Below are 14,747 nucleotides of genomic sequence, written 5' to 3'. Positions count from 1 at the left end.
AATTTTTACAAATCTACAGGCACAATATGGCAGCTTTACTGAAAAAAATAAGTAATATCTTAAATAGACATGAGGTTTGGTAGTACTCATGCAAAGGCTGCAATAAAAAAGTAGACAAAACTATTTATGACAAATGTCAAAATTATCAAAAAAACAATAAAGACAGTATACCGAGGTAAAGTACTATCAATTACTCATGAGAGAGAAAAATATGAAAATTAAATATAAAAATATCATCTGATGCACAATTATAATATAAAATGAAGGTATCTTGTTAAAATAATAGTGGAAGATGAAACAGATTCTGCAAGAGACACTTTTTGACGCAACAGAAACTTTGATAGGCTGCAATGCTCAAAACTTCATGGATGATATAAAAGAGGTAACTTCTTAATTTATTATATTTTATACATATAAAACAATATGTTTCATATATAAGATCTTAATTTTTTCCTCTTTAAAACAGAAAAAAAATCAGAGTTCATTCTTTCAAAAGTTTGTTCTCAACATCGGAAAGACATATAAGTTCCTTGTAAGGTTGGATGAGAACTCAAAGGATGAACGTGCACAGGGAAAGATGATAGCACAAGAAATCCAAATCCAAAAAGACATCCCAATCAACATTGATGATGATTATTCAGTTCCATAAATGAGGATATAAAGAAACTTTGTGGAGAATTAAGCAATTATGTTTTTTCTTCAGGCAACACGTATTCACGAGTGTGCCAGCTAGATATGGAGCCTTACTTAATGTACCGTTATGCCGTGAGCTGGCATACTAACTCTCTTCAAAATAACATGTATTATCTGCAAATGCACCCGCTTCCTCCTCTAAAGAGAAGACCAAACATCTATAATCGTAAAATTAACTTAAATTTAACATTAAATTATGTGAATCTAAATACATATTCAGAGAATAGCTCACTTTATTACTTTAAATTTGCATGTCAACTATTTTTTACTTATCTATACTGCACATGAACTATTGTTGATGAGTCTTTTGCAAGAAATATGATGACCAAGCACAGCTTACTGAAACTGTTGAGAGGAAACGATAGCTTTCCATAGAGAAGGTAGCTAATTTTACTAAATTGTTATTCTAATTTATTTCTTTTAGTAGCCCAAATTTATTTGTATCTATTTTATGACATGGCCAGATTCTCATTGTTCTTAAAAGAATAATCAATGAAGATTGCCTACTACTATATTCCATAAGCAAAGATGATCGTCAAAGCCCATGTAAAATTCAAGAACTTGAGCTTTTTCTTTTTGGTGAGAGTTTTGATGATTTATCAATGACTTTATTTTGGTTTGCAGTATTATTTTGAGGACAAAAGCACCGCCTATTGATACAAAGAAGCCACCGCCTGTTTCATCTAAGAACCCACCGCCTATTGATACAAAGAGAGTTCTTGAGAGATCAGATTCAACGGTTCCTCCAATGTCAGTAGACTTGAAAACAAAGCCAGTTAGTTATACCCCACATGTTGGAAGGCCTCCAGCGCTTAAGAAGCCAAAGGCTAAAGACCCTCATAAGAGGGATATGACGTTTGAAGAGAAGCAAAAGCTGAGCAATAATTTGCAAAATCTTCCTCTAGAGAAACTGGATAATGTGGTGCAGATTATCAAGAAGAGGAACTCATCACTGAGTCAGCATGATGATGAGATTGTGGTAGATATAGATAGTGTTGATACTGAGACTCTTTGGGAGCTGGATAGGTTTGTTACCAATTATAAGAAGAGTCTAAGCAAGAACAAGAGGAAGCCAAAGCTTGGTGAGCTTGCACTTCAGTAAAGGTCGGACAATCAGCAACATGAAGGGCAAGAAATGGTACAGGAAAGGGTATGACAATTGAATGATATTTTATAAGAGGTCTTCTTTTTGTACAGTTACTTAGATTTACATTTTCCTCATTTGAGCAGAATTCTGATGCTGTAGTTGCAGAAGTGCCAACAGAGAGCAAGACATGTAACTTAATTTCACTTGCCTGATATTGTTGTACTTTTTCCTAATATCTTGCTATTTGTTGTTAACCCATATCATGGAATGTGTGGTTAAATTTAATTTGTGAAAACAGTGGTTGATGAAAAGCAAACGGCTTCCTCTCCACTACAAGCAGGTGAAAAGAAGGGAGATAATGCAAGTAGGTCAAGTAGTTCGAGCAGCTCGGGTAATGAGAAAATTTGCTATGGATTGATTTATTAATTTAAATATTAATGTTTAATTATGTTTATGGTTTATTGTAATGTATAGGAGATTCCATGTTTTGCTCAAATATGTGCCTTGTATCAGTTTCAGAACTGATAAGGAAGCTTTCAAGGTACAGAAAAAACCCTAAATTTATCTAATATAAAAGTTCATAATCACATAGCAAAATATATTTTGATCTTGTCCCAGATAATATCTGAGACAACCCGAGTATCAAAATTTACAGATAATTTTCTTACTTTGACCAGAAAAAAGGTTCATCAAAACGGAGTATCTAAGTTAAATCCCTGTCTTACTTGCTTTATGTGCCAGTTTATTTGTTTGACTTCCGAGGACTCTCCATTTCCAGTTTAATTAGTACTATGGACTTAATATAATTAGTTTATTTGTTTGACTTCCGAGGACTCTCCATTTCCAGTTTAATTAGTACTATGGACTTAATATAATTATTTTGGTTATAATTTAGGCTACATTATTGTAGCCTTTCAAGACAGTACTATAGAATTATTGAGTCAAGTCAGCGGTGCTTATCTACTATGCATGTACGATGATCATGTACATATCCAAAGCACTCATACCATATAGCTATTAGTCGGTCATAAAGTTTACCTCGCTCATTGAATAAAGATTTCTGAATCCTATTTTGTATAGTGTTCAAGAGCTAATGCTAACTCCATTGCAAGAAATTGAATAAAGATTTCTGAATCCTATTTTGTATAGTGTTCAAGAGCTAATGCTAACTCCATTGCAAGAATAACTGCTTGAAAATTCCTTTTGAAAAAGTTATGTTTTCTGTATGCCCTAACTTATGTAGTAAGTTTAGATATGTTTCTTTTCCTAGAGGATTTGTTGATTATGGTCAGTGAACTTTATTTTTTGTTCAACAATCAATATCTTTGTTGATTAAGTTTTTTCAACAATTTCATTTCTAGATTAGCATCTAATATCCTTGGACATCTAATGACATGATTTCATAAGGATAATGGAAGTGTACAAAAGAATATGTATATACAAACATTAACAGGAAACTGCCCTCATAATGTCTTATGGCACATCGAGTTGAAGCACAATTGTTGTGTTCTTTCAAAACAACCCAACAAGTTGCAGGGACCAATCTATTTCAATTTTTTCTTCTGTAATGGGGAATGTGTTCGCGTATCAAAAAAACTAAGATTTTCTATGAGATTGGAATTCATTCTCTCTTTATGCCGCTTTCTCTCTCTCCTCACACACTCTCTCTCTCCGCCCTCTGAAGAAAGTAATAATCAGCGAACCGAAACCAATAGCGATTCCTTCCCTCCTTATCATCAATCTTTTGAAACCCTAAAGGCCCAACTGAATAAATCCTAAAGGTGAGACCTTTTCTGAGTTCTCCTTTGCTCCAGTTTGAACTCACAAAGGTGGGACCTTTTTGAGTTTTTTTTTTACCTTTTCTGAGTTCTCCTTTGCTCCAGTTTGAACTCACAAAGGTGGGACCTTTTTGAGTTTTTTTTTTAATTTTGAAATTTTGAATCGCATAGTTGAGACATTCTCTTGGTTTTGTTTTTTCTGCAGATTTTTATTGGGATTTTGTGAGGGATGAAGATATCATTATCGTCTTGTGTAAGTTTCTTCTTTTTTTTAATTTATAGGGATGATGATCAGAAACGTTTGAAGTTTAATTTTAAAAAAGATGGGATTTTGGGACTAAATTTAGTGAACACAAATGATGAGTTAAGTGATTGTTTTGATTATTGCATTTTCCTTGTAGATGAACTCCTGTAGAAAATTGATTTCTGGAATTCTTCACCCTATTGTTTGTAGTTGATTGTTAGAATGTAGAATTGATTTCTGGAATCCCACCACAACTCGGAGTTTTGGTGTGGTGGAAGGGGCCTTTTAAAATGATAATAAAAATACAGGAGAGAGTGATAATCCAGAATGTTTTAGTACAAGATGTAAATGTTTTTATGATTTCTATGTAATGGAATCTGGTTTTGTTGCAAATTCCTATTTTTAAGTTGACCCAGATTGTTGGTGAATGGGAGCAATAACATGTAACGGAGTCATTAAAGTATTTCTTTTCCCCCCCTCAAAAGGTAATGAAATCAACGTGGTTACTTTGCATTTGAACTTTTGAAACTTTCTTCAACTGCCAACCTCCTTCAAGTATGATGTTTTAGAGAACTTGTGAATTGCAGAATAGTTCCATCCACTTCATCGATTCATTGGGACTTGCATCATGACAAATTCTCATAAACCCAATATTCTTCCATCTATCCATCTCTTGCATGCATTAAACTTTCATTAACGGAATATCTATTTAAATTATTATGAACTGTTGCTGAAACCTTAAATCCTTGTTCATATGACTCTCCATTTAACTTTGATGGGGATAAATTCTCAAGGAAAACTTTGTGAAGTTTGGCTGTGAATCATACTGTGAGTCCTAATTTGCTAGTTTCGTTATGTTTTAACGATATTTGAAGGTTCACTCATTTCCAGATGATGTAGCAATGGAACTTATTGAAGAAGAGCTTGGTCAGCCTTGGCATAAGATTTATTCTGAGCTTACTCCTTCACCAATTGCTGCTGGTAATTCCATTTGATGTTCAGTGACTTCTTTTTGGACTGTCTGATAGGCTGTTAAGTAGCCTGACATGCAAAACTAGCTGTGCTTTTCCACAACATTCGTTAACTTTATTCCATAATCAATTGATTATTTTAATGCCAGTATATGGAAATTATGCAGCATCCTTGGGACAAGTGTACAATGGTAGGCTAAAAGAGAATGGTGATTTGGTAGCTATTAAAGTACAAAGACCATTTGTTCTTGAGACCGTGACAATAGATCTATTTATTATCAGGAAACTGGGATTAATATTGCGAAGGTTCCCACAGGTAATTTATCATTTGCTTATTCTGAACGTTTGAAGCTGCACGTTCATTACTATAACTTGGATTGATTCAAACGTTACAGATTTCCATAGATGTTGTTGGGTTAGTACATGAATGGGCTGCCCGCTTTTTCGAGGAGCTTAATTATGTGAATGAAGTAAAAAATGTAATTATCTTTGCAAAAATGATGAAGAAATACCTTCCGCAGGTAGTTGTCAACCTTTTTTCTTAACTGTGATATCCAGTACCACCTATCAGATTGTTCAAGAAGCATTAATAACAATATATAATTTAATAAAATATTTTAATATCTAATCAAGACTGCATCTAATGCATCAATGTCAAACAATAAAGCACATCTCAACTGTCACAATGTTCATGTCTTATCCTATAAATTCTCGGCCACAATCACATACATGTTTGTGTGTGTGGGGGTCTGCGCGCGTGGGGGGAGGGGGGGTTGGGGGTTGTTGTTATTTTGACCTATGCAGGATCTCCTTCAACTATTGCCAACATAAAAGATACAATTAGGAGCTGAGCTAAATTAAATTTATCGTCCATCCCATGATTCTTTGTTTGCCTCCAATAAATCAAATCAATAATTCATAATCACACCTACAAGATTGTTTTTGTGAAACTTTTAAATTTTAGGTTATCTGATGGTCCTCTCAGACTTCATAGTTTTTATGGAGGAAACTTGTTTGGCTCTGATTTGCCTGCCTAGAAAGTGTTTTGTTTAGAACATAAATAACTAAAATCAAGACCTCAAAATCTAAAGGAGGTCTTCTATTCCAACTTGTAGGCTTCTTATCAATTTTCTTAAACATTCACTCGCCAATCGTAATATGACCATTGTATATACATTAATAGAAAATGTCTGAATGCAAGTTCTTCCCTATCACATTTGAAACATTTTCCTTTTATTCAATACATGTGCAAATTTAGATTAACCCTTCATTTGTATGTTCCTTTTATTCAATACATGTGCAAATTTAGATTAACCCTTCATTTGTATGAGTATAGATACTACATTGGTTTTTTTAACTATCCTTTTATTTATGTTTGTTTGCTGTCAGGGGTTCTTCTATGAGGAGAGGTGCCCAATCTAAAGGATGCATCGATTCAGCTATGCACTCACATTGCCAGGGATTGGTTTTACAGTGAAGATAAGGAACATAGCAATAAAGTGATTGTTCCAGGATTGTCTAACTGTGGACAACTTTGGTGATCAATTGCTTGCGGTTTTTACGTTTTGTTTTTGCATGTAACATGTGCCTTATCTTCCCAGTGAACTTTTGACTTGGAAAATTCTTTCATGCTTCTCTTTTCATTCCTTTACCCAATGAACTAATGTGATGTTGAATATTAGTTATTTGCATCTAAGATCAACTAACTTTTTTCTTTATTGTGTGGTCACTTTTATCACATGCAACTTATATATATGGTTGATTAGGTTTCTTCGCTATGAAGAATATTCTAATTACTCCTGTGAGATAATGTTTAATTGACATTCATCTTGTATATTGCATATAAGTTCAATGCATAATTATGAAAACATTATTAATTTTGACTCTTGTAGTTTCTAAATATGTATCACGTGCAATGTATGTATCCATATGCTTGATATATGGTTTAAATTAAATAAATCTTAATGAAATGAATCAATAACAAAAGAATAAATGAAAAAATTTACCACGTGCATTGCACGTGCAATCCAACTAGTCTAACATAAAATGTGTAGTTTGTATCCATGTAATGTTGTAAAATTGCTAAACACGTATTAGAATTTGTTTGTGATGATTTTTTTTTTAAATCAATTTGTTTATTTAAAATGTACAAAAAAGACACAAATCAGCATCAAATTATATGTTATGGCTCGTTTGATGTATTATATAATATTATATGGGCATTGATTGCAGTTGCTTAGTCACTGTATAAAGACATTCGACCGTGTGCCAGGATGAACTAATAACTTTTGTGAATGAACTATATAAAGCCTAAAAGGAAAAAAGAATAATCAGCATCAGAAACTGTCCATCTCTGAGGGTTTGGCCAAAGTGCGGATCAATGGAAAATCGATCAGAATAGTTATTCAACCAGATTATGTGATACATGTCGCGAGATGGAGGAAAGTATTATTTATGTATAATTGGAAAAACAGAGGCTGAATAAAAGTGGAGGCTCACCTGTGCATCTTTGCCATTAAACTTACAAGGACAGGGAAAAGCGGAACAAGAGTTGCACGGGTAGGAGAGCAGATGAATAAATTTTAATAGAGAGGAAAACAAAGCAAAATTATGCCTAAAACATGCAACTATTAAATTTTAATAGAGAGGAAAACAAAGCAAAATTATGCCTAAAACATGCTACAATAGTTGCTGGATTGAGAGGAATTATAGAAAAGAGAGAAAATAAGGATGAGAAAGTACTATTGGGATATAAAATAAGTACGACCACGTGCAACACATGTGCATTATACAATATGAGGATTATGACCCTGTTGCGCGCAGCGAAAATTTCGGCAGCACTTCGGCAGCACAACAAGAGAGTCAGGTCGCAATAAGAATTCTTGTTTCTCAAAAGGGAACAAGAATCTGAAGCCTAATATCCCATCAAAGTGGGATATTAGCTATTCCTCTCGTCAGCTCTAGGACTGTGCGTCGAGGGATCCTAAAAAGCTATTATAAATCACACAAAAGCGATACAACCAATTTTATGTGGTTCGGCAAATTGCCTACGTCCACGGGGCAAGGAGGGGGGAGATCTACTAATAGAGGGAGAGAATACAACTAGGGTTTACAATCACTCAATCTAAACCCTTAAACAAACTCTCAAATCCCTCACAAATATCTCTCACAAAAGGATGCAAAAAACCCAACTTTTCTTTTATCTTTGCACTCCTACAGCCGTCACAAAACTCTGTGCTCACCCTCAAATTCGCACGCGCCTGCAGCTTTTTCTTTTGCTTCTGTTCCGCAGCCTTTTCCCAGCCGCAAAACAACCTCCTGCTAACCAAACCCTATGAATTAACAAGTCTTATATAGGGACATTGGAAGTCGGGTCATAGGCCATCATCACGCGGAAAGAATTGAAACCGCGTTCACCTTTTTTTTTCTTCAAAGCTTGCACGTAGGTGGGGGCCACTGTCCTATCCGCGTTCACAATTCTTCACCTCGGTAAAGTTTTTTCAAAACTGAGCCGACACCAAAGTAACCAAATGTCCCACTCATTCGACAACAAGTCGGGAACCCGAACGAGAGCTCAAACAATCTCACCCCCATCAACTAATCCAAACCGGCTGCATCAAACATGACTGCATACGTATCCTCTTGCCCAAGGAATCAAGCCGAACGTAGTTCACCCAAACGGCCGTCAACGGCCTTAGCAATCACAAATATGCAACAAGTTTTGACAATGATCAAACTTGTTGCTCGGAACCACCTTAGTGAGCATATCCGCCGGATTATCCTTCGTGTGGACTTTCATAATCTCCACATCGCCATTTTCAAGAACATCCCGAACGAAGTGATAACGAACGTCAATGTGCTTCGTCCGCGCATGAAAAACCTGATTCTTCGCCAAATAGATAGCACTCATGCTATCACAATGAATGGTGACAGACCTCTGCGATATACCAAGTTCCTCCAAAAGTCCTCGAAGCCAAATAGCCTCCTTCACAGCCTCCGTAACTGCCATATACTCTGCCTCCGTCGTAGACAAAGCCACCGTAGACTGTAAGGTGCATCTCCAACACACCGGCGCACGGGTCAAAGTGAACACATACCCCGTCGTAGACCGGCGCTTATCCAAATCCCCGGCATAATCCGAATCAACATAGCCAATGCATAGCTGCCCACCTGTAGTGTCCATAAACTAAACCAACATTGAGCGTACCTCGAATGTACCTCAAAATCCATCTCACGGCGTCCCAATGACCCACTCCTGGATCGTGCATGTATCTCGATACCATGCTTACCGCCTGTGACAAATCTGACCTCGTACATACTATCGCGTACATCAAGCTCCCAACCACACTCGCATATGGAGTCTTTGACATCAACTCTTTATCTTCAACTGACTTCGGTGAAAGACCAGCTGAAAGCTTCAAATGGGCTCCCAATGGTACACTAACTGGCTTCGTATACATACTAACATGGAATCGCTGTAGAACCTTCTTCAAATAAGCCACATGTGTCAAACAAATTCCGCCCTTCTTCTTGTCTCTGCCGATCTCCATCCCTAGAATGTGCTTCGCCTCACCCAAGTCTTTCATCTCAAACTCATTTGATAGCTGAACTTTCAATTCATCTATAGCCGACCTGGAAATAGAGGTCTTCACATCCAACTGATCTAACTCTAAACCATACTGTGCCACCAAAGCTAGCAAAATCCGAATCGAAGAATGCTTCACCACCGGAGAGAAAACCTCATTATAGTCAATACCTTCCTCCTGTGCATAGCCCTTCGCAACCAACCTAGCTTTGAATCTTAATGGAGTGCTCTCAATGCCCTCCTTCTTTGTGTATACCCACTTGCAACCAATTGCCTTCCGCCCCTTTGGAAGCTCAACAAGCTCCCATGTATCGTTCTTATGAAGAGATTCCATCTCCTCCTGCATAGCCACCTGCCACGAATCAGCCTCCGAACTCTGTTCGGCCTCTCTGAATGTAGTAGGCACCAACTCATCGATACTCTCCACCGGAAGTGCATACGCAACTTTGTCAGCATACCGTGCTGGCATCTGTATGTTTCTCCTCTGTCTCCGAACCGCAATAGAATCCTGATCCTGAGCTGTCGGTTCCTGATCTTGCACATTTGTACTCGTATCCTCCGTGTCACCGTCGTGCTCGTCTGGCGTCACCTTAGTCAGCACCTGCATGGATACTGTACCATCTGGACAATGTGAAGTTGCATCGATCTCCACCACCTGCGATATCTCCTCCGTCGAGTCGCTCTCCACCTGATGAGAGCTGGGAAGCTTCAAGATAGAAGCTTCATCAAACGTGACGTCCCTACTCAGCACAATCTTCTTATCAACTGGATCCCAAAGCTTGTATCCCTTGACACCACGCTTGAATCCTACAAATATGGCCTTCCTAGCTCGAGGTTCCAATTTATCAGTTCTAACATGATAATATGCAGGGCACCCGAATACCTTGAGCTGGTCATAGTCATGTGCTGGCTTTCCCGACCACATCTCCATAGGGGTTTTCCCCTCAATCGTAGATGAATGCAGCCTATTAATGAGGTGGCTCGCATATGTAAGTGCCTCAGCCCACAAGATCTTCTCCAAACCACTCTGCGACAATAAGCATCGGATCTTCTCCAGTAAAGACCAATTTAATCTCTCTGCCACCCCATTCTGCTACGGTGTATGACTAACTATGAAGTGTCTCTCTATGCCCTCGTCTCGACATAGCTGCTGAAAGGGGTCAGAAGTATACTCACCACCGTTGTCAGATCGCAACGTCTTGATCTTTCTCCCAGTCTGCAGTTCCAATCTCTTCTTCCACTCCACAAATAAATCTAGGACTTCACTCTTCTTCGTCATGATGTACACCCAACAACGCCTAGAATAGTCATCTACAAAAGTGACGAACCAATGTCGATCACCAAGTGATGCAGTCTTGGTGGGACCCCAAACGTCTGTGTGCACGTAGTCCAGGATACCCCTCGTCTGATGAATGGCAGTCCCGAACTTCACCTTTGTCTTCTTGCCAAGAACACAATGCTCACAGAACTCAATCTTCCCACTCTTGGCTCCCTTCAATAGCCCCTGCTTGTACAATGCCTGCAGTGACTTTTCACCTATGTGCCCCAACCTATAGTGCCAAAGTCTGCTCATGTCCGCTTCTGAAATAGCCGAAGCAACCTAGCCAATCTCGGTGCTTCCCTTCAGATAATACAAATTAGGATTGCGGACTCCCTTCATCACCACCAATGATCCCTTAGTAATCTTCGCTACAGCGTTTTCGAAAGTCACCTTGAATCCCTTCGCCTCCAAAGCTCCGACTAAGATAAGATTCTTCTTCAGCTGAGGAACGAATCTCACCTCCTTCAATTCACGAACTACTCCATCGTACATCCTAACCCGCACGGTACCTATCCCACAAACGCCACAGGATTGATCATTTCCCATGACAACAACACCCCCGTCGACTTTCTCAAAAGATGCAAACCAGTCTCGCCTAGGGGTCACATGAAAAGTAGCGTCAGAATCAAGCATCCAATCTGATGCATCCACATGGTTCACCTCCGGAGTAATCAATAAAGAAAAGCATGAATCATCGGAATCATCGCCTTTCGTAACGTTCACCTCATTGGCCTTTGGGCCCTTTTTCTTGCCATTCTCCTTCTCCTTGAGCTTCGGGCAGTCTCTCTTCCAATGTCTCTGCTCCTTACAGAATGCAAATTGGTTCTTTGCTAATTGGTGGCGGCCTCTAGACTTTGACCTCCCTCTATTACCACCTTTCGGATATGGGCTTCTAGCTAGCACGGGAAGTCTCCTTATCCTTCCTCCTCAAATCATAATTGGTCAAAGCGTTAGTCACTTCACTATAGCTGATAGAAGATCTCCCGTTCAACAAAGTGAGCACGAAGGTATCATACTCCTCATCGGGTAAGGAGCCCAACAAAATAATCGCCTTGTACTCATCCGATATCTTCTCATCAATATTTGCTAAGTCCGACAACAACTTAGTGTAGTTGTTCACATGAGCCGCTAGTGAGGTGCCTCTGGACATCTGAAATCTGAAGAGTCTTCGCAGCAAGTGCAACATGTTCTCAACATTCTTCGTGAGATACTTGTTATTGAGAATTTCCCACATCTTCATTGCAGACGTCACCCCAATCACATCATATTTCAGCTCCTGTTCCAAACAGGACCTGATCACCCCACAAGCGTTCATATTCATTTTCTCCCATACCGCCTCATCATATTTAGGTGGTCTCTCATGGACCATGATGGTCTCTTCCAAATTCTGAGCATTGAGCACATCCTGTACGTCGCTTATCCACAAACCAAAGTTGATTTTTCTGTCATACTTCACCACACTAATCTTAGTGTTCTGAAAACCAACTTGTATTGTACTCGCCATTGACTTGCTGCTTTCACCTTCTTCTCCCATTGCAAACTAACTCCAAATTGTAGAGAAAGAACAAATTTGATAGATTTAGGAACCACCCAACTGAACCCTAGGGAAAGCGAAATCTCCAACGGTAACTCCTAATGCTATCTCCACCGAAGCCTAGAACTCCAAGAACCAAGCTTCACACAAAATCTTCCTCCACCAAAAAACCCTAGATCTGAAATCTGGGCTCTGATACCACTTGTTGCGCGTAGTGAAAATTTCGGCAGCACTTCGGCAGCACAACAAGAGAGTCAGGTTGCAATAAGAATTCTTGTTTCTCAAAAAGGAACAAGAATCTGAAGCCTAATATCCCATCAAAGTGGGATATTAGCTCTTCCTCTCGTCAGCTCTAGGACTACGCGTCGAGGGATCCTAAAAAGCTATTACAAATCACACAAAAGCGATACAACCAATTTTACGTGGTTCGGCAAATTGCCTACGTCCACGGGGTAAGGAGGGGGGAGATCTACTAATAGAGGGAGAGAATACAACTAGGGTTTACAATCACTCAATCTAAATCCTCAAACAAACTCTCAAATCCCTCACAAATATCTCTCACAAAAGGATGCAAAAAACCCAACTTTTCTTTTGTCTTTGCACTCCTACAGCCGTCACAAAACTCCGTGTTCACCCTCAAATTCGCACGCGCCTGCAGCTTTTTCTTTTGCTTTTGTTCTGCAGCCTTTTCCCAGCCGCAAAACAACCTCCTGCTAATCAAACCCTATGAATTAACAAGTCTTATATAGGGACATTGGAAGTCGGGTCATGGGCCATCATCACGCGGAAAGAATTAAAACCGCGTTCACCTTTTTTTTTCTTCAAAGCTTGCACGTGGGTGGGGGCCACTGTCCTATCCACGTTCACAGACCCGACATGCACTTGTCATCAACGTCATCATTTTCTCATTGCGTTTTTTCTTTTTTTGATTCATTCCATTGACAGCCATAAAACAAGAACAACCCTTTGTTTAGCTTACATGATTGGTTTATTGAAAACTTACATGATTGGTTACTAGAAAAATAATATTATAAGGGGATTTTTGGTTCAGTTCTAAAAAAATCTGAACCTAAATACATTTCTTTCCGAAAAGCTCTAAAATGGATTTCCTTAAATTAGAGTTACATCAACCAATGAGAGGGAGCCACCTTAGTTTCCCTTATGGTTTCAAAGAGGATAGTTGTTTGTTTCTTGTTCCAAATTATATATTGTTAATTTATTTGGGTAAGTACATATTCTTAATTTGTTTGGTTGATTAAATCTTTATCGACTTAGTTAAAGTTTCATATCTTTGCCTTTTTACCTCTCGTAATAGATGTCTAAACGCAAAGCACGCAAATCAGTTCCCAAACCATATGAGTTTTAAAAATTTACTAATGACAATAAAATTATTAAAAATTCATCATGTGACGATGAAGGTGATAAAAAAAGATGATAAATGAGGGTCACTCAACCAACAAGCAAGCAATTGTTACTTCAAATCGACTTTATGACGATGAAAAAGAACCATCGATTGAGGTGTATTATGATGATGAGAAGAGCTCTTATGAAGTTAACAAAAAAAATGAAGGTTGAGGATTCAGATCCTGATTATGTCCCTAGCGAAAATGTTCCTACTACTGCTCAAGTCAATGTTTCTTTTGCTGCTAATATCAAAGACGAAGAAGAAGCATATAAATTATTTACTGAAGCTATGGGCATTCTGGTAGCTATCTGGAAATTTCATCAGGAGAAAAAAATGAGTTGAGATGTCTTAGTCTTAGAAGAATAAATGTCAAGTCAATAAAATAAATTTAGGTCTACGAGTTTGTGAATCTTATTGTTGGAAGTTTTAATCAGCTTAGATAATGTGACAAAGAACTTATGTTTAGATCTTTACGTTTCTTTAACATCGACTTTATGAATGATATGTTTTTGTGTGTTAAATATGATATAGTTTTCAAATTTATTACTTCATTTTCAAAGCTTCACAATTTTTTGTGTCGTTGTCTGTCCAATTTTAAATTTATATAATGGAACAAGCTCTTGTTGCCTTTTTATATTAGTATGCATATACCCTTGATTTATCAAACCAAATACTATTTACAAGAGCAAATTCGCTTTTGCGTAAGTGTTTGGGTGATGAAACCAAAACTTACTTCTAACACTATTTATGTCTTTGAATCTTTTAAGTCAAGATCTGTTTTTTGGAAAACCTTGTTTTATAATGTAAAAACATGATATTTATGTGCAGTTACTTTTGTCTCTACTAAAAATTTACAATCCTTTTTATTTATGCAAATAGGCCACCAGTCATCATCCATAATTGTGTGTCAATCACATATAGCTAAGTTATCCCCACAAATCTTCTGCCCAATTGTCTCAACCAGAAAATTGCAGTTTCAAAGTGAAGAACTCTTACTCAGTTAGTTGTTTAGGTTCTGAAATTTAAAACATTTTTATACACACATAACAACATCAAGAATAGTGCATTTGGTCATAAAATTAATGCTTGTTTTGACCCATCAGCTTATATCGGCTTAGGATGTTTGCTG

The 14,747-nt window shown here is 37.9% G+C and overlaps 1 protein-coding gene across 5 annotated transcripts; it reads left to right on the top strand.

The window, feature by feature from the left end:
- On the top strand, positions 683-6,489 carry LOC109838004 (uncharacterized aarF domain-containing protein kinase At1g71810, chloroplastic-like). Of its 5 annotated transcripts, none has more exons than XR_002246539.1 (10): positions 683-1,073; positions 1,158-1,239; positions 1,318-1,831; positions 1,924-1,969; positions 2,079-2,171; positions 2,255-2,321; positions 3,764-3,811; positions 4,694-4,783; positions 4,941-5,294; positions 6,163-6,489. XR_002246539.1 is itself a non-coding variant. In XM_020406413.1 (5 exons), exons 2-5 carry the CDS (start codon positions 4,705-4,707, stop codon positions 5,374-5,376), a joined length of 411 nt encoding a protein of 136 aa, XP_020262002.1. In that variant the 5' UTR covers positions 3,638-3,811; positions 4,694-4,704; the 3' UTR covers positions 5,377-5,543. The 5 variants fall into 5 exon arrangements, 1 of the variants encoding a protein (XP_020262002.1); XR_002246537.1 differs by having other exon boundaries at positions 1,318-1,843; positions 4,941-5,089; XR_002246536.1 differs by having other exon boundaries at positions 1,318-1,843.

The sequence above is a fragment of the Asparagus officinalis genome, chromosome 4, assembly GCF_001876935.1.
Source record: "Asparagus officinalis chromosome 4, Aspof.V1, whole genome shotgun sequence".
NCBI classification, from domain to species: domain Eukaryota; kingdom Viridiplantae; phylum Streptophyta; class Magnoliopsida; order Asparagales; family Asparagaceae; genus Asparagus; species Asparagus officinalis.
Note: the sequence above shows the minus strand (reverse complement) of the source record. Positions and strands in the feature narration are given on the sequence as shown.